Source organism: Babylonia areolata, chromosome 12 (genome assembly GCF_041734735.1).
Source record: "Babylonia areolata isolate BAREFJ2019XMU chromosome 12, ASM4173473v1, whole genome shotgun sequence".
Taxonomy (NCBI): Eukaryota; Metazoa; Mollusca; class Gastropoda; order Neogastropoda; family Buccinidae; genus Babylonia; species Babylonia areolata.
Window position 1 is genome coordinate 10,681,054 of NC_134887.1, and position 23,787 is coordinate 10,704,840.

At 44.4% G+C, this 23,787-nt stretch overlaps 1 protein-coding gene across 1 annotated transcript in view; it reads left to right on the plus strand.

Moving 5' to 3' along the window:
- Nucleotides 1–23,787, plus strand: part of LOC143288285 (phenolphthiocerol/phthiocerol polyketide synthase subunit C-like) — a 76,237-nt gene that overhangs the window by 1,115 nt on the left and 51,335 nt on the right. The window contains exons 2-9 of the mRNA XM_076596632.1: nt 10,594–10,754; nt 11,029–11,232; nt 12,491–12,672; nt 15,270–15,444; nt 16,558–16,727; nt 18,506–18,741; nt 19,795–20,004; nt 21,534–21,666. Of these exons, the coding sequence (XP_076452747.1) occupies nt 10,594–10,754; nt 11,029–11,232; nt 12,491–12,672; nt 15,270–15,444; nt 16,558–16,727; nt 18,506–18,741; nt 19,795–20,004; nt 21,534–21,666 (1,471 nt within the window). The remainder of the gene's footprint in view (nt 1–10,593; nt 10,755–11,028; nt 11,233–12,490; nt 12,673–15,269; nt 15,445–16,557; nt 16,728–18,505; nt 18,742–19,794; nt 20,005–21,533; nt 21,667–23,787) is intronic.

Here is a 23,787-nt window from a genome sequence, read left to right on the forward strand (position 1 = left end):
CTCTTTCCCTCTCTCTGTGTCTCTCTCTGTCCCACTTTCTCCCTCTCTCTCTCTATCCCCCTCTCTCTCCCTCCTCTCTCTCCCTCTCTCTGTCTCCCTCTGTCCCATCCCCTCTCTCTCCCTCTCTCTCTGTCTCCCTGTCCCACCCCTCTCTCCCTCTCTCTCTGTCTCCCTCTGTCCCACCCCCTCTCTCTCCCCCTCTCTCTGTCTCCCTCTGTCCCACCCCCTCTCTCTCCCTGTCCCCCCTCTCTCCCACCCCCTCTCTTTCCCTCTCTCTGTGTCTCTCTCTGTCCCACTTTCTCCCTCTCTCTCTCTATCCCCCTCTCTCTCCCTCCTCTCTCTCCCTCTCTCTGTCTCCCTCTGTCCCATCCCCTCTCTCTCCCTCTCTCTCTGTCTCCCTCTGTCCCACCCCCTCTCTCTCCCCCTCTCTCTGTCTCCCTCTGTCCCACCCCCTCTCTTCCCCCCTCTCTCTCTGTCTCCCTCTGTCCCACCCCCTCTCTCTCCCTCTCTCTCTGTCTCCCTCTGCCCCACCCCCTCTCTCTCCCCCTCTCTCTGTCTCCCTCTGTCCCACCCCCTCTCTCTCCCTCTCCCTCTGTCTCCCTCTGTCCCATCCCCTCTCTCCCCCTCTCTCTCTGTCTCCCTCTGTCCCACCCCCTCTCTCTCCCTCTCACTCTGTCTCCCTCTGTCCCACCCCCTCTCTCACCCCCTCTCTCTCTGTCTCCCTCTCTCATTCTATCACCCTCCATGTCACGCACTGCATCACGTCGTGCTACGTAAGCAACGGGTCTGGCCCCTTCCCATGTCAAATCACAATCTTTAATCCTTCCCTCACACCCCCATCATCCCTCCTGCCACCATCTCATCCCCTTCTCTCTCTCTCTGTCCACACCCTCTCACCAAAATGAAAAGGAGTCATTCTTTGTGAAATTGTTTATCACACCATAAATATATCTCCACTCTGTCTGGCTTGTCACCCAAGTATGCCTCTCTGTCTGTCTTTCTGTCTGTCTATCCGTCCGTCCGTCCGTTCGTCTTCCCGCCTGTCTCATTCCTCAGTGTGCCGGAAATAATCCCAGGTGTTTTATCATCGAGGCAGATTTCTTTAATTCAGCCAAACTGTCGCCAGCGTGGCCCTTGAAGATACCCCCCCCCCCCCCCAATGCATTTAAGACGAGAGAGAGAGAGATTGTTAGGGTGAGAGGGAAGGGAGTGAGGGAGAGGGAGCGAGGGGAGGGACTGACTGGAAGACAAAGGGGATTAATAGAGGGTGGGGGTGGGGTAAAAAGAAGAAGAAGAAGAAGAAAAAAAAAAAGATTAGGCAGCCGGAAGAACAGCCAGTGACAAACAGTGATGGACAGGTCCATGACGCTTAGGACAGTACCTTGGCCTGATGCAACGGAGAAAAAGGATGACAACCTGGGGCCGTATTCAAGACAAAATTCATTTCGCCTTCAGGCGAAATCTTTGACATGGTTGGGACCCGTGGGTGCAGTTTACCTTGAAGGATAAGCTATCTTCGTATTCAAGACACACACGCTCCTGACAGCTAACCCATCGTCTTTAAAAAAAAAAATCCCGATGATTCCCATCTGTGCATGCTCTCAGTTTCACTTCTCATCGCACCACAGCTCGGAACATTGTTGAGAGAGTTCGCAGAACACGTGCTATCCGTAAAGCACGCGTGTTTTCCCTTTTAAAAAAAGAAAGAAAGAAAATGCTGCAAAAGGATCCACCATATTTACCTCTGCTTCGTGGGCAGTCACCCTTGGCGGGTAGCAAGGGTAAATTGCCTTCGGGTTTCTAGACAGGCAGGTAGACTCTTGTGTTCATGATACTGGATATTGCTTACCCTCGGGCAGTTTGCCTTACCTCAGGCAGATTACCCGCAGGTACACATTTACCCTCAGGCACGATGTTCTCTTGAATACGGTCCCTGGTTGTAAAACAACGTGCCTGCCTTACTTGTGTTCAGGCAGAGAGCGTTGTCCGGGTCAGGCACTGCAGTGTGTCTCCTGTTTTCACACACACAGACACACACACACACACACACACACACACACACACACACACACACACACACACACACACACACACACACACACACACACACACACACACACACAGACACACACACACACACACACACACACACAGACACACACACACACACACACACACACAGACACACACACACACACACACAGACACACACACACACACACAGACACACACACACACACACAGACACACACACACACACACACAGACACACACACACACACACACACACAGACACACACACACACACACACACACACACACAGACACACACACACACACACACACAGACACACACACACACACAGACACACACACACACACACAGACACACACACACACACACACACACACAGACACACACACACACACACACACAGACACACACACACACACAGACACACACACACACAGACACACACACACAGACACACACACACAGACACACACACACACACACACACACACAGACACACACACACACACACAGACACACACACACACACACACACACACACACACACACACACACACACAGACACACACACACACACACACACATCTTGTTGGAGATACTGAAACACCCTGTACCAATGTTCTACAGCACTCAATTGTGGAAAAGGAGAAAGAAAGAAAGAAAGAAAGCAGAAGACAAAGAAGAAGAACAGGATGGAGAGGAGGAGGAGGAGGAAGAAGAAGAAGAAGGAGAAGGAAAGAAGGAAGAAAAAGGGGGAGATGAAGTAGTAGTAGTAGTCATAGAAGTAGTCATAGAAGAAGAAGAAGAATATAAGGAATAATCATAACAAATTAAAAAAAAAAAAAAATTCACACTCCAACGATGGATATATCAGTAGACTTCCGTACAAACGCCATTGTTTTAACTCTGTTCCTGTCTCTGTCTGTCTGCCTGTCTGTCTCACAGACACACTCACACACACACACACACACACACACACAGACGTGCACACACATTTTGACACTTTAACATACATACTTAATAACACAAACATTGAGGAAGAAAATATAAGAGTGGTAGAAAGAGAGCTTAATGGAAGGGGGAAGGTTGGAGAAGCTGAGGACTGGGGAAGAGGGTGGGAGACAGAACTTGAATTAGTCAGAAGAAGATACATTTAGGTGCATAAGAGTGGAGTGATGGCCCAGAGGTAACGCGTCTGCCTAGGAAGCGAGAGAATCTGAGCGCACTGGTTCGAACCACGGTACAGTCGCCAGTAATTTCTCCCCCTCCACTAGACTTTGAGTGGTGGTCTGGACGCTAGTCATTCGGATGAGACGATAAACCGAGGTCCCGTGTGCAGCATGCACTTAGCACACGTAAAAGAACCCACGGCGACAGAAGGGTTGTCCCTGGCAAAATCCTGTCGAAAAATCCACTTCGATAGGAAAAACAAATAAAACTGCACGCAAGAAAAAATACAAAAAAAACGGATGGCGCTCTCATTGTAGCGACGCGCTGTCGTTGGGGAGAGCAGCCCGAATTTCACACAGAGAAATCTGTTGTGACAAAAAAGAGAAATACAATACAATAAACTCGACATGCCATTTTCGTACCTTGGGCGAAGAAAAGACATGTTGACATGGGTTTGGAAAACAACATTCTTTCCTTTCTTTGAGGATTGACAAATCACATGCTAGCTTTCTTTTTGTGCCTTGGAAATTAACGAGGAATGGAGAAATTTTTGTTTAATGTCCCGTCACACATATTGGTGATTGAAGACATTTTGTTAAAGTATTTATGAATACATTTGAGTATTATCGGTAAGAAGGGGTAGGAGATGTAAATGAATGGAGGGTTGGGAGAACTGGGTAAATGAGGGTGAAATGAGGGTGAAATTTGAAAAAAAAATTACAGGAAATTACTTAAAGGACTTCGTAAAAGAGTAGTCGTTAAACTGACAAGTGAAACAGTTTCAGTTTCAGTTGCTCAAGGAGGCGTCACTGCGTTCGGACAAACCATATACGCTACACCACATCTGCCAAGCAGATGCCTGACCAGCAGCGTAACCCAACGCGCTTAGTCAGGCCTGAGAAAAACCCCAAAAAACAACCAAAAACAAAAAAACAAAAACAAAAAACAACAACAAAAAACGGGGGAATAAATAATAGATAAGCTTACATAAATAAATAAATAAATGAATAATAATTATAATATAGAAAAAGGTAGTAGTAATAATAATAGTAATACTAATAAAATGATTTTAAAAAATAAATAAATAAGACAACAATGGTGATAAATAAGCGAATAAATGTAAAACATGAAGACACACATTCACACACACACCCACACATGCATAACAGAAATGCACCAAACACGCAGTTTCACAGATATGAAAGCACAGTCAAATACATACAAACGCACATGAGCTCCAACACACACACACACACACACACACACACACACACACACACATTACCTTGCACATCCTCTACCCCCTTCCTCCACACACTCATTTCTAGTCTACGTATCGCAGCTTCCACGGCACACACACACACACACACACACACAAACACACACTCACAGAGATGAACACTTACTTGTACAAGCATACACACATACGCCCATATCTCCCACCCCCATCCCCACACACATATATACAAAGATATATACATATATATATATATATATATATATATATATATATATATATACGTTCCAATATCCTGTTGCTCCCACAGTGTAGGCATACATATACTCACATACCTCATCCTCTACCCCACCTCCCCCCGCACTCCCACCTTCTCTCTCTCACACGCACACACACACACACACACACACACACACACACACACACACACACACAGATCTCTCCTGACACTTGTGTACACTTACACTCTCGCGCATTCACAAACGCACTCAAAAGCACAGACCCACACATCCACACAAACACACACGCACAGAGGCTGCCACTGACTGGCCGCAAGAGGGATGGGAAAAGATCTCTGATGCCAAAAACGTGGCGTCTAGTGTGTTGCTCAGTCTATTGTATTTGGAAAGGCCCACAGAGACTCTGTTCCGTTTTGAAGAAATTTGCGCAATGTTGGTTTGGAAATGATGCCGATATTTGTTTGATTTGCAAAGCATCGTGCTCTACCTTTCATGTTAGACTTGCGGCCGCTCCCTCTCTCTGCTTTTATTTCTTTGAGGCGATCGATGGTGTGATGGCCTTGTACCTGTTCTTTTTGGTATTCTTTGATTTTTCTGAGGATTTCCGATTTTCCTAGATGTAGGCCGCTCGTTGGTGTTGCGTTACCAGCAAGTCTGTCAGCTCGCTCATTTCCCTTTACACCTGCATGTCCCGGGCAGTATGACCATGTGAGTTTTTTAATCTGAAAGTTGCGCATTGCCTTATGCCACTCTGGGCTTCCCATTCCGTTTTCAATTTTCTGTATGAGGTTCATTGAGTCGGTTAGAATCATGGCATGTTGGTTTCCGGGCGTATGGATGGACGATAGCCACTGGAGGGCATGTGTCGCAGCTTCAACTTCCATCGTTAGGCTGGAGGTTGTGACTTTGTAGGCAGCATTCTCTTCCCAAATTGTTTTCCCATTTTGTTTCGCAGTGAATCCCCAACGAGACTGGTCTTTGGTGACTGAGCCATCTGTGTATATGATGATGTCCTCTTCTTTACTGTTTTCTTCTATGAGTAGCTTCACTTCCGCATCAGTTTTGCCCTCTGGCCATTCCCGACAATGTCTTCCTAGAGTGGGTGAAATGACTGTGTTGAATAGATGGTTGAGGTTTTTGGGGTTTTTCTCCCATTCTTTTGTTTCTTTCAGGTCTTGTAGTCGGCATACTAGCTGGATTGTGTCTTCTGCTTGTCCCATCCATGATCTTCCTCGTCCTAGACAGCTGCCTTTTGGTTCTTTGACTGCGTCATGCAGTGGGTTTTGAGGGTTTTCTAATGCTTTGAAGTAGGTCTTGACCTGTTCTAACTTGTTTCTGGCCTGCACTGAAGGAAGGTCAAGCAGGTATCGCATGGTTTCTGTGGGCGTGTCTTTTGTTGTTCCAAGGATCAGCCTCATAGCTTCATTTTGTACTCTTTCTAATTTTAGGAGGTTGCTTTGAGACGGTGTTGTTAGCCCAAGTCCGTAGTCGATCACACTGAGGACGAGTGATTGGTATAGCAGGAAGAGGTGGCGTTGTTCAATTCCTTTGGTTGCCATTGCTTTTAAGACTGAAAGGCCCTTTTTGCATTTGAGAACAGTATTTTCCGTATGTTTTCTGAAGGTCAGCATCCTGTCGAAGTGTATTCCTAGGTAGCGTAGGCATTCAGTTTTCTCAATTTGAATCCCATCGAATGACACATAAGGTGGTGATTTGCTCGCGGTTTTGTTGTTGAGGGTACACAGCAACGTTTGGGCTTTCGCTGGATTGATGGAAGCGAAACAACTGATAATGAATGCAAAAAGTCAAAAACATCAACGTTCTCAGTCACTTGTGAAGACACACTTTCGTGTACATAAGGCTTCATCAAGCTACAGTCAAAAATGATGTGCTTAATTGTCAGGCTACTAAAGCATATGTACTTGACATTGGAACAATACTTGGTCCGTAATGGATTTGATAATAGTCTTAGAGCTAAACTCAGAATTGGTCTGCGATAATTTAGCTTTCTGTTGTTGTCTTTCGTTTTGTTTTGGGTGGTGGTGGTCAGCGATAACGACATGTAGAGAGAGAGAGAGAGAGAGAGAGAGAGAGAGAGAGAGAGAGAGAGAGAGAGAGAGAGAGAGAGAGAGAGAGAAGTATAAAGTGAGAGAGAGAGAGAGAAAGTGAGAGAGAGGTATAAAGTGAGAGAGAGAAAGAGAGAGAGAGGTGTAAAGTGAGAAAGAGAGAGAGAGTTATAAAGAGAGAGAGAGAGAGGTATAGAGTGAGAGAGAGAGTTATAAAGAGAGAGAGAGAGAAGGTATAAAGTGAGAGAGAGAGTTATAAAGAGAGAGAGAGAGGGGTATAAAGTGAGAGAGAGTTATAAAGAGATAGAGTATAAAGTGAGAGAGAGAGAGTTATAAAGAGAGAGAGAGAAGTATAAAGTGAGAAAGAGAGAGAGTTATAAAGAGAGAGGTATAAAGTGAGAAAGAGAGAGAGTTATAAAGAGAGAGAGGGGTATAAAGTGAGAAAGATAGAGAGAGAATTATAGAGAGAGAGAGGTATAAAGAGAGAGAGAGGGGGGGATATGAAGTGAGAAAGAGAGAGAGTTATAAAGAGAGAGAGAGAGAGAGAGAGAAGTATAAAGTGAGAGAAAGAGAGAGAGAGAAAGTGAGAGAGAGGTATAAAGTGAGAGAGAGAAAGAGAGAGAGAGGTGTAAAGTGAGAAAGAGAGAGAGAGTTATAAAGAGAGAGAGAGAGAGGTATAGAGTGAGAGAGAGAGTTATAAAGAGAGAGAGAGAGAAGGGTATAAAGTGAGAGAGAGAGAGAGTTATAAAGAGAGAGAGAGAGAGGGGTATAAAGTGAGAGAGAGTTATAAAGAGATAGAGTATAAAGTGAGAGAGAGAGAGTTATAAAGAGAGAGAGAGAGAAGTATAAAGTGAGAAAGAGAGAGAGTTATAAAGAGAGAGGTATAAAGTGAGAAAGAGAGAGAGTTATAAAGAGAGAGAGGGGTATAAAGTGAGAAAGATAGAGAGAATTATAGAGAGAGAGAGGTATAAAGAGAGAGAGTTATAAAGAGAGAGAGAGGCATAAAGTGAGAAAGAGAGAGAGAGAGAGTTATAAAGAGAGAGAGAGAGATAGGTATAAAGTGAGAAAGAGAGACAGAGTCGTTAGGATGAGAGGGAAAGGAGTGAGGGTGAGGGAGGGTAGGGTGGGGGGAGGGGAAGAGAGAAGGGGATTAATAGTGGGAGGGGTGGGCTGAACAAAAAGTGGTCGAAGGGCTGGGAGCCGACAAGCAATGACAAGACAGGTACGTGACCTAGTTAGGACAGGGGGGAATTCCGTGCCTTGGCCTGAGGTGACGGAGATGAAGGATGACAACTTGCTTGTAAAACAACCCGCAGTGCTTGGAACACGTCACTGTAGTGTATGTCAACTGTTTGTCACGCACACACACACACACACACATACACACACACATACACACACACACACGCACACACACGGACACACACACGGACACACACACACACACACACGCGCGCGCGCGCGCGCGCGCGCGCACACACACTCTCGTAATTCTTGTTGGAGATAATAAACTATTCTGTACCAAGGTTCCAATGTACACAGATGTAGAAAAGAAAGAAGGAAAGAAACACAGACAGACAGAAGTAGAAGAAGAAGAAAGGAAGGAAGAAAGAATATTGGGAAGAAGAAGAAGCAGAACACAAAAAAAAAGAAAGAAAGAAAAAGGAAAGGGAAGAAAAAGAAAAGAAACGTAAGAAAGGAAGAAAGAAAAAAAAGAAAAAAAGAAGTGCTATTTATGGACCCCTTGAGCATAGGAAAGAAATGCGGACATGGGTATGATGAACGACATTCTTTCCATTCTTGGAGGATTAACCAACGACCAATCAGCTTTCCTCCTTTTTTTTTCACCGTACTTTGGAAATTAACGATATGTTAGCTCTCTATTCTTTAAATTACTTCATTGTTTTGTTTATTTGGAGGGGTTTTGTTAACGACATATTAAAAAAAAATCAAGAAAGAAAAAGAAAGGTCGAGAGTGAGTGGGAGAGAGAGAGGGGGGAGAGAGAGATATAGATAGATAGATAGATAGATAGAGAGAGAGAGAGAGAGAGAGAGAGAGAAACAGTAAGACAGGGAGATAGATAGATAGCAAGAGAGAGATAGAGAGATAGATGGATGGATATATAGATAGAGAGAGAGGGGGGGGGAGAGAGCAGGAGATGGGGAGTCGGAGAGAAAATGAGAGAGAGAGTGAGAGAGAGAGGGAGGAAGAGAGTGAGAGAAAGAGAAAGTGAGAGTGAGAGAGAGGGAAAGAAAGTGAGAGAGAAAGGGAAAGAGTGAGAGAGCGAGGGGGGGGATAAAGGGTGAGAGAGAGGGGGGGAAGTGAGTGAGTGAGAGAAAGAGGGAGAGAGAGGGATGCAGAGGCTCATACAGAGACAGAGCTATAACTGGTAAAGACACAGACAGACAGACAGGCACAGAGAGAGACACACACACAGACAGACAGTAACAGAGAGTCAGAGACAGACAGAGTCAGACAGACAAAGAGAGACATAGACTGAAACAGACAAATAGACAAAGGCAGAGACGAATACAAATTGCGGGTATTTTGTTTTATAAGTGTTGCTTGTTTTTTTCATTTCGTAAACAAGGTTCTTTTTACAGCACAATATGACAACTAACTCTGTGTGTGTGTGTGTGTGTGTGTGTGTGTGTGTGTGTGTGTGTGTGTGTGTGTGTGTGTGTGTGTGTGTGTGTATGTGTGTGTGTGTGTGTGTGTGTGTGTGTGTGTGTGTGTGTTTGTGTGTGTGTGTGTGTGTGTGTGTGTGTGTGTGTGTGTGTGTGTGTGTGTGTGTGTGCTTTTACTTTTATTACTTTATCCACAACACGCTATGGGAGATTTAACATATTTTTACAGACCAATGTAACAATTTTCTTTCTTTGATTTTTCATACAAGATTTCAGGAAATTGACACAGTTTTTACACACGAAGATTGCAGCCTTCTTTCTTTCTTTCCACAAAATTTGGAGAATTCGACACGGTGTTTACGTATCAAAACTATTACAGCACATGTCTTTCTTTCTTTCTTTCCGCAATATCAGAGGGATTCGATACGTTTTTATCCGACTACGACCATCAGAACAGCAGAGGAGGCAACTGCTGTTCCGACTATTTGGGCTAGAATTTGATTATAGTGGAGAGTGTCTTGCCCAAGTTACATCCCCACTCTCTCGGCCAAGAGGGTTTTAGGACAGTCGGCGTTGGGATGGTTCCCAAAGGCCAACCAGCCCACAAGGCTGCAGCACTAAGAGCCAGTGCAATTTTGCCTCCTAGTTTGAGAATCACAGTCCTTCACAAAAGACCAAGCTGTAAATGATTTCCCATTGACTGGAGAAACCATTGATAATACAGCTCTCACTTTGCTGTTAGCTCAAATGTAAACATAAACATAACATAATAGCCTTCTTTCTTTCTTTCTTTCTGCTAGATCTCAGGAATTCGACACTCTACTTAAAAAAAAAAAATCATCAGTATAAAATAAGAGCTTTCTTTGTTCATTCAAGACCTATGGAATGCGACACTTTTTATTTTTTTTATTTTTTTTTAACATCATTACGAAATGACAACTTTCTTTCTATCTTTCTTTAGTTTTCTTTACACAAGATCTGGGATTTTGATACGTTTTCTTTGTTTGCTTGAGTTTGATTTTTTGATTGTTCGGTGATTTTTTTTTTTTTTTTTTTTTTTTTTTTTTTTAACCAACCACTATAACATAACAAAGTTTGTTTGAGTTTTAGTTGCTTTTTGTTGTTGTTGTTATTTTTGTTGTTTTTACCCACCACTATAACATAACAACTTATCTCCCCACCCCCATCCCCCACCTCTCTTTTTATTTGACTTGGAAGAGCTGACGAGTTCGACAACAAACTGTACGGGATCAACGACTTCGAAGCAGCTCAGATGGACCCCCAGCAGAGGTTCGTGCTGGACTGTGCCCAAATGGCCCTGGAGGACGCCGGACTCACCAGAGCCCAGATGGCTGGCTCCAACACCGGGGTCTTCCTGGGTGAGTTGAGTTCAGGACAAAGAGATGTAAATGAAACTCTTATGGGTGTTTGAAACAGTGGTGTCGAGTCACGTTTTGCCCTTGTTCTGTCCCAATAGTTTTTGTTTGTTTGTTTTAACCAATCTGCTAGCGGCGTTGTGTGTGTCAGCCAGTGTGTGTGTGTGTGTGTGTGTGTGTGTGTGTGTGTGTGCGCGAGCGCGCGCGTGTGTGTGTTTCCGGTATGTTAGGAAACAGCGCATGAAGGTGTGTAGTGAGCAGTACATCGTGTCCCCAGGCGCTATGAATGCGGATTACCGCAGCCTGTTCACGGCCAACTCCAGCAACGTGGGCAACTACACGGTGACGGGCATCAGCAACTCCATCATCGCTGCCCGCCTGTCCTACGTGTTCGACCTGAGGGGTCCCTCCTTAGTGCTGGACACCGCCTGTTCCTCCTCCCTCATCGGTATCCACCTGGGCTGCCAGGCCATCCGGACAGGTGATGATCATGATGATGATTTGTATTTGTATTTCTTTTTATCACAACATATTTCTCTGTGTGAAATTGGGGCTGCTCTCCCCAGAGAGAGCGCGTCGCTACACTACAGCGACACCCATTTTTTTGTATTTTTTTCCTGCGTGCAGTTTTATTTGTTTTTCCTATCGAAGTGGATTTTTCGAAAGAATTTTGCCATGAACAACCCGTTTGTTGCCGTGGGTTATTTGACGTGCGCTAAGTGCATGCTGCACACGGGACCTCGGTTTATCGTCTCATTCGAATGACTAGCGTCTAAACCACCACTCAAGGTCTAGTGGTGGGGGAGAAAATATCGGCAGCTGAGCCGTGATTCGAACCAGCGCGCTCAGATTCTCTCACTTCCTAGGTGGTGATGATGATAGTAATTATACTACTAATAACAATGTAATTCAATAACAGAAACGATAAATTATGATGATAACAATAATAAAAATAATGACTTTCCTACTTCTACTACTACGACTACCAAGAAGAAGATGAAGAGGAAGAAGAAAGAATAACAGTAATTATTCATATGGCGCAAACCCCCCTCCCTGTATAATGGTCTTTAAGCGCCTTCACGTGAAACAAAACATATACAATACCTCTGCACATGAAAAAAACCCAACAACAATCCAACAACACTTATGTGTATCTATACACCAAGACTGTGCTACAAGAAATTGCAGATATGAACTACACACACACACACACACACACACACACACACACACACATGACTTAAAAGCCTTTTCAGCGCCATTGTCGCATTTCAGCACCAACTAAGTAGAGCATCCATGTCATTGAAATACGACCAGATTGTTGGGTCTGCTCTCCATGAACCTGATACTCTTAATTAATTTTCGGTGGTAGGGTATGGCCATGTTTTCCACACATCACAGGGGAATCCCCAGCTATTCTTTGACATTTTGTGGGGGGATAATTCGTATTCCATGATCCTCTCTCTCCTCGTTTATCTTTTTTTTTTTTTTTTTTTTTTTGTATGCTTATAGTTGACTTCATCAAGTTTTTGCGCCTAATACATATTATTATTAGTAGTAGTAGTTCTTTTTTATGTCAAAAATTTTTTTTCTCAAGGCCTGACTAAGCGCGTTGGGTTACGCTGCTGGTCAGGCATCTGCTTGGCAGATGTGGTGTAGCGCATATGGATTTGTCCGAACGCAGTGACGCCTCCTTGAGCTACTGAAACTGAAACTGAAACTCTCTTTCCTCCCGACAGGGGACTGTGACATGGCCATTGCTGGCGGCACCAACTACCTGAGCATACCTGACGTGTTCGTGCACCTGAGCAAGGCAGGTATGATCTCCCCCACAGGCCAATGCCACTCCTTCAGCAGCAAGGCGGACGGCTACACCAGGGGGGAGGGCTGTGGCATCGTCATCCTCAAGAGACTGCGCGATGTGAGTGGGGATGAAAGGCCTTCTTGCTGTGGTATGCTATGACTGTGAGTGGGGATGAAAGGACTTCTTGCTGTGGTATGCTATGACTGTGAGTGGGGATGAAAGGACTTCTTGCTGTGGTATGCTATGACTGTGAGTGGGGATGAAAAGGACTTCTTGCTGTGGTATGCTATGACTGTGAGTGGGGATGAAAGAACTGCTTGCTGTGGTATGCTATGACTGTGAGTGGGGATGAAAAGGACTTCTTGCTGTGGTATGCTATGACTGTGAGTGGGGATGAAAGGACTCCTTGCTGTGGTATGCTATGACTGTGAGTGGGGATAAAAAGAACTTCTTGCTGTGGTATGCTATGACTGTGAGAGGGTATGAAAGAACTTCTTGCTGTGGTATGCTATGACTGTGAGTGTGGGGATGAAAGAACTTCTTGCTGTGGTATGCTATGACTGTGAGTGGGGATGAAAGGACTTCTTGCTGTGGTATGCTATGACTGTGAGTGGGGATGAAAGGCCTTCTTGCTGTGGTATGCTATGACTATGAGTGGGGATGAAAGAACTGCTTGCTGTGGTATGCTATGACTGTGAGTGGGGATGAAAGGCCTTCTTGCTGTGGTATGCTATGACTGTGAGTGGGGATGAAAGGACTTCTTGCTGTGGTATGCTATGACTGTGAGTGGGGATGAAAGAACTGCTTGCTGTGGTATGCTATGACTGTGAGTGGGGATGAAAAGGACTTCTTGCTGTGGTATGCTATGACTGTGAGTGGGGATGAAAAGGACTTCTTGCTGTGGTATGCTATGACTGTGAGTGGGGATGAAAGGACTTCTTGCTGTGGTTGTATGCTATGACTGTGAGTGGGGATGAAAGGCCTTCTTGCTGTGGTATGCTATGACTGTGAATGGGGATGAAAGGCCTTCTTGCTGTGGTATGCTATGACTGTGAGTGGGGATGAAAGGCCTTCTTGTTGTGGTATGCTGTGACTGTGAGAGGGGATGAAAGGCCGCCTTGCTGTGGTTGAATGCTATGACTGTGAGTGAGGATGAAAGGCCTTCTTGCTGTGGTATGCTATGACTGTGAGTGGGGATGAAAGGACTTCTTGCTGTGGTATGCTATGACTGTGAGTGGGGATGAAAGACCGCCTTGCTGTGGTTGAATGCTATGACTGTGAGTGGGTATGAAAGGACTTCTTGCTGTGGTATGCTATGACTGTGAGTGGGGATGAAAGGCCTTCTTGCTGTGGTATGCTATGACTGTGAGTGGGGATGAAAGGCCTTCTTGCTGTGGTATGCTATGACTGTGAGTGGGGATGAAAGGCCGCCTTGCTGTGGTTGAATGCTATGACTGTGAGTGGGGATGAAAGAACTGCTTGCTGTGGTATGCTATGACTGTGAGTGGGGATGAAAAGGACTTCTTGCTGTGGTATGCTATGACTGTGAGTGGGGATGAAAGGCCTTCTTGCTGTGGTATGCTATGACTGTGAGTGGGGATGAAAGGCCTTCTTGCTGTGGTATGCTATGACTGTGAGTGGGGATGAAAGGCCTTCTTGCTGTGGTATGCTTTGACTGTGAGTGGGTATGAAAGAACTGCTTGCTGTGGTATGCTATGACTGTGAGTGGGGATGAAAGGCCTTCTTGCTGTGGTATGCTATGACTGTGAGTGGGGATGAAAGGCCTTCTTGCTGTGATATGCTATGACTGTGAGTGGGGATGAAAGGCCTTCTTGCTGTGGTATGCTATGACTGTGAGTGGGGATGAAAGGCCTTCTTGCTGTGGTATGCTATGACTGTGAGTGGGGATGAAAGGCCTTCTTGCTGTGGTATGCTATGACTGTGAGTGGGGATGAAAGGCCTTCTTGCTGTGGTATGCTATGACTGTGAGTGGGGATGAAAAGGACTTCTTGCTGTGGTATGCTATGACTGTGAGTGGGGATGAAAGGCCTTCTTGCTGTGGTATGCTATGACTGTGAGTGGGGATGAAAGGCCTTCTTGCTGTGGTATGCTATGACTGCGAGTGGGGATGAAAGAACTGCTTGCTGTGGTATGCTATGACTGTGAGTGGGGATGAAAAGGACTTCTTGCTGTGGTATGCTATGACTGTGAGTGGGGATGAAAAGGACTTCTTGCTGTGGTATGCTATGACTGCGAGTGGGGATGAAAGGCCTTCTTGCTGTGGTATGCTATGACTGTGAGTGGGGATGAAAGGCCTTCTTGCTGTGGTATGCTATGACTGCGAGTGGGGATGAAAGGCCTTCTTGCTGTTGTTGTATGCTATGACTCGACTCGACTCATCTTAATGTAGGTCATAAACTCCTTAAGGGTGTATAGGCACAAGAAAAGAACATAAAGAAACGGTCATCTAAGACGCACACAATGCTAAACGTAGCTGGCGAGTGTTTTCTGACAGTCATCGCAATGGAATGAATCACTAGGGTTCAGGATATTGTTTGGTTGTCTTTCTATTGATCACATCCGATGGATGATCATATTGATGTACGGTCGTGAGTAGATGGTTTCGCAAATTATGAAATGAATTACACGTATCTAAGCAATGAATTCATCTTCAACAACGTTACACATATACTGGGTTGACTTTGACTTGACAGGCGGAGCGAGACGGAGACAACATCTGGGCAACCATCTACACAGGCTCCAATCAGGACGGGCACTCCGTGGCTCCCATCACTGCGCCATCGGGGACCCAGCAGGCCTCTCTTCTGGACAACGTCTTCACCAAGATGGGCCTGGACCTGAGCAGGATTGACTACATTGAGGCTCACGGTTTGTGTGTGTGTATGTGTGTGTGTGTGTGTGTGTGTGTGTGTGTGTGTGTGTGTGTGTAGGGTGGGTGGTGGTGGGGATGGGGTCTGGGGGGCGTGGGTGGGTGAGTGGAGGTGAGGTGGGGGAAAGAGAGAGAGAGAGAGAGTGTGTGTGTGTGTGTGTGTGCTTGTGTGTGTGTGTGTGTGTGTGTGTGTGTGTGTGTGTGTGTGTGTGTAGGGTGGGTGGTGGTGGGAATGGGGGCGTGGGTGGGTGAGTGGAGGTGGGGTGGGTGAGAGAGAGAGAGAGAGAGAGAGTGTGTGTGTGTGTGTGTGTGCTTGTGTGTGTGTGTGTGTGGGGGTGGGGGTGGGGATGGGGGCCTGGGGGCGTGGGGTGGGTGAGTGGAGGTGGGGTGGGTGAGAGAGAGAGAGAAAAATGCTGAATACGTGTGAGTGAGTGAATGTGGGTGTTCATGTGTGTGTGTGTGTGTGTGTGTTGTGTGTGTGTGTGTTTGGGGAGAGAGAGAGAGAGAGAGAGAGAGAGAGAGAGAGAGAGAGAGAGAGAGAGAGAGTATGTGTACCTTTTTGTTGCTGTTGTTGTGGTTGTACTAATTGCTGCTGCTTCCCCGCATTCCCCGCCGATTCCAGGTCAGTGGTGTCATCACCCCCCATGAAACTAAGCCCAGAATCTCACATAAACAGCCTTGATGATGAGGAGGAGGATGTCGGTGATGACAATGATGATGATGATGATGACAACAACGACGATGACGACGCGACGATGATATTGCCATCATTAGCATTGTTCATTGACATACACGTCACCACCACCACCATCATCATTATTGTTGACGAGAATCTCCAAACCCGTTCTGATCCGTCTGATTCATTCATACCTTAAGTAGACAGTATTTGCTTTTCTGCAGACAAAAGGGTTGATTGACTTCTGTACTTCGTTGACACCCCTTCAGTAGGGGCTGTGGCCTATCTGAATAAATCGTCTGATCTGGTATCTTCTTCTTCGTTCGTGGGCTGCAACTCCCACGTTCACTTTACCGCTCATGACCGTTTTTACCCCGCCGTGTAGGCAGCCATACTCCGTTCTTGAGGGTATCTGGTCTGGTGTGGTGCCTTGCAGGCACGGGGACCAAGGCGGGCGATCCAGTGGAGGTGAACACCCTGGGCGAGTTCTTCAAGACCCGGGCCACACCCAGGAAGCGATACGTGGGCTCCGTCAAGACCAACATCGGCCATCTGGAGTCTGCCGCCGGGGTGGTTGGCGTCATCAAGGTTCTGCTGATGATGAAGGTGAAGATGGTGGTAGCGATGGTGGTGGTGGTGGTGGTGGTGGACGCGGAAGAGAGAGAGAGTGTGTGTGTGTGTGGGGGTATTTTGGGTATGATCTTGTTTCCATAACCCACCTAATGCTGACATGGATTACAAGATGATTAACGTGCGTATTTGATCGTCTGCGTGCGTATACACACGAAGGGGGTTCAGGCACTAACAGATCTGCACATATGTTGACCTGGGAGATCGGAAAAATCTCCACCCTTTACACACCAGGCGCCGTTACAGAGATTCGAACCCGGAACCCTCAGATTACAAGTCCAACGCTTTAATCACTCGGTATGTTGCACCCGTCAAGAGCGGTCGGGGTGGACGGGGTGACCAAGATTCTGCTGATGATGATGAAAGGAGGGGTGGTGGTGGTGGTGATGGCGGACAGAGAAGAAAGGGTGGGATCACAACTTCCGGTTTGAAGGAGAAGGTCTTGTAAATAATGAAAATTGGTACAGTCATTGATCACGGTGAGAATCTTCTTCTTCTTCTTCTGCGTTCGTGGGCTGCAACTCCCACGTTCACTCGTATGTACACGAGTGGGCATTTACGTGTATGACCGTTTTTACCCCGCCATGTAGGCAGCCATACTCCGCTTTCGGTGGTGTGCATGCTGGGTATGTACTTGTTTCCGTAACCCACCGAACGCTGACATGAATTACAGGATCTTTAACGTGCGTGTTTGATCTTTTGCTTGCGTATACACACGAAGGAGGTTCAGGTACTAGCAGGTCTGCACATATGTTGACCTGGGAGATCGGAAAAATCTCCACCCTTTACCCACCAGGCGCCGTCACCGAGATTCGAACCCGGGACCCTCAGATTGAAAGTCCAACGCTTTAACCATTCGGCTATTGCGCCCGTCACGGTGAGAATAAAACCTGTGCAAAGAGACAAGGTTGAAAGGACAAAGTCCAAGGTCACACCATGATTTATTTGACAAGAGAGAGAGAGAGAGAGAGAGAAGCAGAAGCATGATATAACTTTTTTAATCAAATATGGTAGACATATTGGTCTGTTTTGGCCATAACATAAATTCTTGGTGAATTTAGAGGTCAAAGATGAAAGTCACATCAAAGTGTGTATCTTATTCTTCGGCAGATCTGATTTGCAATTTTGCTTCTTGTTATTTTTTTTCTAGTTCTGTTATATTTTCGTTTTACTTTATTTTACTTTTTTTTTTTAACTTTCATTTCATTTTATTGATTTATTTTGCTTCATATTTTCTTTATTTTATCTTATCTTGTTTTATTTTATTTTATCATTTCCCTTTTTAATGTGTAGCATGGACATGACACACGTAAAATAACCCAAAGGCAACGAAAGTGTTGTCGCTGGTAAAATTCTGTAGAAGAAAAAAAAAAAAACAACTGGTTTGATGGTAAAATAGATATAATTGCTGACACAAAAAAGAGAGTGGCGCTGTGCTGTGGCTACGTGTTCTCTTTGACTGGATGAGGAACCCGATTTTCACACAGAGAAATCAGTTGTGACAATACAATACAATACAATACAGTGCAATGCAATACAACACAATAAAGTGCAGTGCAATGCAATGCAGTACAATACAATACAGGGGAATGCAATACAATACAGTACAATACAGTACCATGCAATGCAATACAACACAGTGCAATGCAACGCAATGTAACACAATACAATACAATAAGATGCAATGCAATGCAATGCAGTACAGTACAGTTATTCATTCTTGGTAATAGTTATCTTTGAAAATCCCACAACAGAACAACAAGATAGTTCCCTCCCTGCACTGCGAGGAAGCCAACCCCAGCATAAACTTCCCCGATCTGATGCTGACTGTTCCGGGAAAACCCGTTGACTGGGAAAACCCGGACAAGGTATCCTGCTGCAACTCTTTCGGGTTCGGAGGGAGCAACAGTCACGCTGTGTTGTGTTACTATAAAAAGAGGGAAGATTCCACGTCACGGGAAATCGTCCCTGTCTCGTCCAAGACCCGAAGGTAGGTTGTATGTCCTTGTACGAACGTGGTTTTCTTTTTTTTTTTTATCGTGGTAAACACTGGTTACCTGACTCACTGACTCACCGACTCACCGATTCACACACACACACACACACACACACACACACACACACACACACACACCTTGAACCAACGCAACATCCACCCAGTCAACCACTCACTCACTCACTCAATTGATTAATCAATTCATCACACACACACACACACACACACACACACTTCCTGAAATCAGAGAACCAGCCACCCAATCAGCTATCCACTCATTCATTCATTCGCTCACTCACTCTCTCCATCATTAAATCAATCAACCAATCAACCACCAAACGAGAACTCGCTCGATCGAATTATAGATGAAATGATTTGTTCGTTTTCATTTATGATTTGCTCTTTATGATATATTATTCTTTACTCTTTTTTTTTTTTTTTTTTTAGATATGTAATATTAATTCATTATTAATTATCTTTACTTCTTATCAATTTTCATCGTGATTTTTCATTAATTCTCATTATTTATTTATTTATTTTTTATTGTTTGTGTGTTTGTTTGCTTATTTATCTATTCATTTAATTTACTTGTTCCACCTATTTATTTATGTGCTTTCTTATTTATTTGTTTATTTATTCATTCATTTATTTATCTCAGTCTAGTTACTTAGCTGGTCACTTCTTCATTCATTCACTCATTCAATCACTCACTCACTCACTCACTCACTCATTCATTCACTCATTCATTCATGCATTCCTGCCTATGTGTGCGTATGTGTTAGGGTAGCTGTTAGATACACATGTATTGCTAAAATGTATGTACGCAGTGTGTGTGTGTGTGTGTGTGTGTGTGTGTGTGTGTGTGTGTGTAACATAGATGTAATGTTTTATGTTAACAAACCGTTTTTGTAAAGCACCTAGAGCAGATTTCTGGATAGTGTGCTATATAAGTATCCATTATTATTATTATTATTATTATGCATTCACTCATTCATTTGGGGGATCGATCTACACACGTATTCCCATCCATCCCACTCCTCATCACAGGCCCTGCATCGTCTGCTTCTCGGCGTGCTCGGAGAAATCCCTGCGCGCCATCATGGAGGAGACCTACGCGGACCCCGACTTCACGCAGCTGAGCGTGCACGACGTATCCTATACGTCCACGGCGCGTAGGGACCACTACGCCGTCCGTGTAGCCCTCATCGTGGAGGACATCCACGAGCTGATGACCGCCCTGGAGGAGGAAGTGGCCAGGTGTGTGTGTGGGGGGGGGAGGGCGGAGGGGGGGGAGGAGGGTCGGTGGTGGTGGTGGTGGTGGTGGGGGGGGGGGGTAGTGAATTGTTAGGTGAGGATTGGGTGGTGGCGATGAAAGGATATGTAGGAAGCAGGGAGGCGCGGGGTGAGAAAGAGAGAAATAAATAGATGAATGACTGAACACACACACACACACACACACACACACACACACACACACACAGACCAAGCAGACAGGGCAGCAAAAAGGGGAGCAAAAAATCATATAGATAGTATAAAAGTATATTGCCCATTGTCATACAAGGAAATAAGCAATATGCTAGAAAGAGACTTTTATAGGTGCTTGAATTCAAGTCTAAAACCTCGTCAGTTGACTCTCTCAGACTTTGGTCCGATTCGCAGACCAATTCTGAGTTTAGCTCTCAGACTATTATCAAATTCATTACGGACCAAGTATTGTTCTACTGTCAAGTGCATTTGCTTTAGTAACCTGACAATTGAGCATATAATTTTTCACTGTAGTTTGATGAAGCCTTTTGTACACGAAAGTGTGTCTTCACAAGTGACTGAGAACGTTGATGTTTTTGACTTTTTGCATTCATTATCAGTTGTTTCGCTTGTCAGTTTAACGACTTCTCTTTTACGAAGTCCTTTAAGTAATTTCCTGTAACTGTATTTAGAGTTGTTTTTTTTTCTTCCAAATTTCACCCACATTTTTACCCTCATTTGCCCAGTTTCTCCCAACCCTCCATTCATCCACATCTCCCACCCCTTCTAACCGATAATACTCAGATGTATTCACAAATACTTTAACAAAATGTCTTCAATCACCGATATGTGTGACGGGACATTAAACAAAATTCCTCCACACACACACACACACACACACACACACATGCAGTGAGATACAGAGACAGAGACAGAAGGGACAGAGAGGAGAGGAGAGAAAAACAGAGACAGAAACAGAAACAGACAGACATAGTGACTGACTGTATTTTGTGTCTGTGTCTGTATCTATCTTTTAAAGAAAACAAGAAAAAACCTGCATACTAACCTACATGCCTATCTATCTATCTATTTATCTATCTATCTATCTGTCTGTCTGTCTGTCTGTCGGTCGGTCGGTCGGTTGGTCGGTCGGTCTATCGCTGTATGTCTATATCTCTATCCGGCTGGTCATCCGGCTTTAGTCATCCGGATACTAATGACATATATCTCTTCTCTCTCTCTCTCTCTTAATCATCTGTCAATCTGTGTGTGTCTGTGTCTGTGTGTGTTTATCGTATTCCTTCTGGAGGGCTTCCTTCAGTTTTGTTTTTTCTTCTCGCTTTCTCCCCTGTCAATTAAATATATGATTATGTGTTACTGTAACTAATGCAGATTAGCAAGGACAGATTGGAAGAATGGGCCACGCCTAAAATCTGAATCCTTGAATAGAAAAACGTTTTGAGTTCTGAGTTCTGAGTTCTATTCATCTCTCTGTCCATCACTATGGTAAACGTTTTCTTCTCGTTCTCTTCGTGTCACAGACCCAGTTTACCTGCAGGGGTACACCGGAGACCCAAGGTGACCTTTGTGTATTGCGGGATGGGCACTGCCTGGCCGGGCATGTGCCAGGAGCTGATGGAGCACGTGCCCGTCTTCCGGGAAAGCATCATGCAGGTCGGTGTCCTGCCTGCCGCCACCTGTGTGTGTGTGTGTGTGTGTGTGTGTGTGTGTGTGTGTGTTGTCTGGTTTTGTGTGTGTGTGTGTGTGTGTGTGTGTGTGTGTGTGTGTGTGTTTTATCTTCAGTTTAACGTCTATTCACTATAAGTGTTTTTAGACGGAAAGGAGTAAAGTAGTGGATAAAGGAAAGGGAATGCATGTGAATATTAGTGTAGAAAAGTGTTCATGTTATGTATCAGAGGAAAGTATATTATAAGAAAAAGTCTAAAGAGATTGTGGTGTGTATTGAATGAGGTGTCATGGGAAGGAGAATATGTATATGCATATCAACAAGTATCAACCTACAACAATGTAAATATAAATACATCAAAGGAGGATACCAACTGGACTGGAGTTTAAAATTTCCGAAAACATTCTAAGCAATGAATAATCATTCAAAATCTTTTCAGTGGCTAATGAAATATTGGAAGAAAAGTCATCAGCTACATTTTTTTGAATTAACTGTCTTATGCTCGGACAATGAATGAGTAGATGGCTTACAGTTATTTGCTTACCGCATATATATTTTATATTTTTAGAAAATTTTGTACGAAAGGCATTTAAACGAATTCTGTACATTAGACTTGTAATTTGTCGTGAATGTGCTGCTGGTGTCAAATTTAGAAAATGTTTGGGATTAGCTGCATTCTTTGTGTTTACACAACATTGGTGATATTGATTATTTGAATCTATAAGTAATTTCTTAAATCGATTTCTAGATACATTTTCTATACAACTAATGCATTCATGTAGATCTAACTGGATGTCAAGTTGTATTGCGCCTTCGAAATTACGTGCTGCTCCTCTAGCTGCTTGGTCTACCCACTCATTTGAAGATATTCCACAGTGCGAAGGTACCCAACAGAAAGCTATTTTAATGCCCTGTTTTGTCAGTTGGTGAATAATATGTTTTATTTCCATTGTCATCTCAATTCGCTTCTTTGAATTTGGAGATTCTATGGCTTGTAATACTGACTTCGAGTCTACACATAATAAAATTTCACTTACAGTTTTCGGAATGTCTGAAATATAATTTAAGGCCATAAGTATGGCTATAAGTTCAGCCGTGAAAATGGAATATTGTCTACCAATATAGTATAATTTTTCTATTCTAAATGAAGGAATTACAAAAGCCGCCCCTGAATTACCATCTTCTAGAACAGATCCGTCTCTGTATATTTTTAGATAATTTGAATATTGATTTTCTATATAGACAAAAGAATGGGAGAAAAACCACGAAAACCTCAACCATCTATTCGACACAGCCATTTCACCCACTCTAGGAAGACATTGTCGGGAATGGCCAGAGGGCAAAACTGATGCGTAAGTGAAGCTACTCATAGAAGAAAACAGTAAAGAAGAGGACATCATCACAAACACAGATGGCTCAGTCACCAAAGACCAGTCCGGTTGGGGATTCACTGCGAAACAAAATGGAAAAACAATTAGGGAAGAGAATGCTGCCTACAAAGTCACAACCTCCAGCCTAACGATGGAAGATGATTCTGTGACACATGCTCTCCACTGGCTATCATCTATCCATATGCCTGGAAACCAACATGCCATGATTCTAACCGACTCAATGAACCTCATACAGAAAATTGAAAATGGAATGGGAAGCCCAGAGTGGCATAAGGCAATGCGCAACTTTCAGATTAAAAAAACTCATGGTCATACTGCCCGGGACATGCAGGTGTTAAGGGAAATGAGCGAGCTGACAGACTTGCTGATAACGCAACATCAACGAGCGGCCTACATCTAGGAAAATCGGAAATCTTCAAAGTCAAAGAATATCAAAAAGAACAGGTACAAGGTCATCACACCATCGATCGCCTCAAAGAAATAAAAGCAGAGAGAAGGAGCGGCCGTAAGTCTAGCATGAAAGGTAGAGCACGATGCTTTGCAAATCAAACAAATATCGGCATCATTTCCAAACCAACATTGCGCAAATTTCTTCAAAACGGAACAGAGTCTCTGTGGGGTTTTCCAAATACAATAGACTGAGCAACACACTAGACGCCACATTCTTGGCATCAGAGATCTTTTCCCATCCCTCTTGCGGCCAATCAGTGGCAGTCT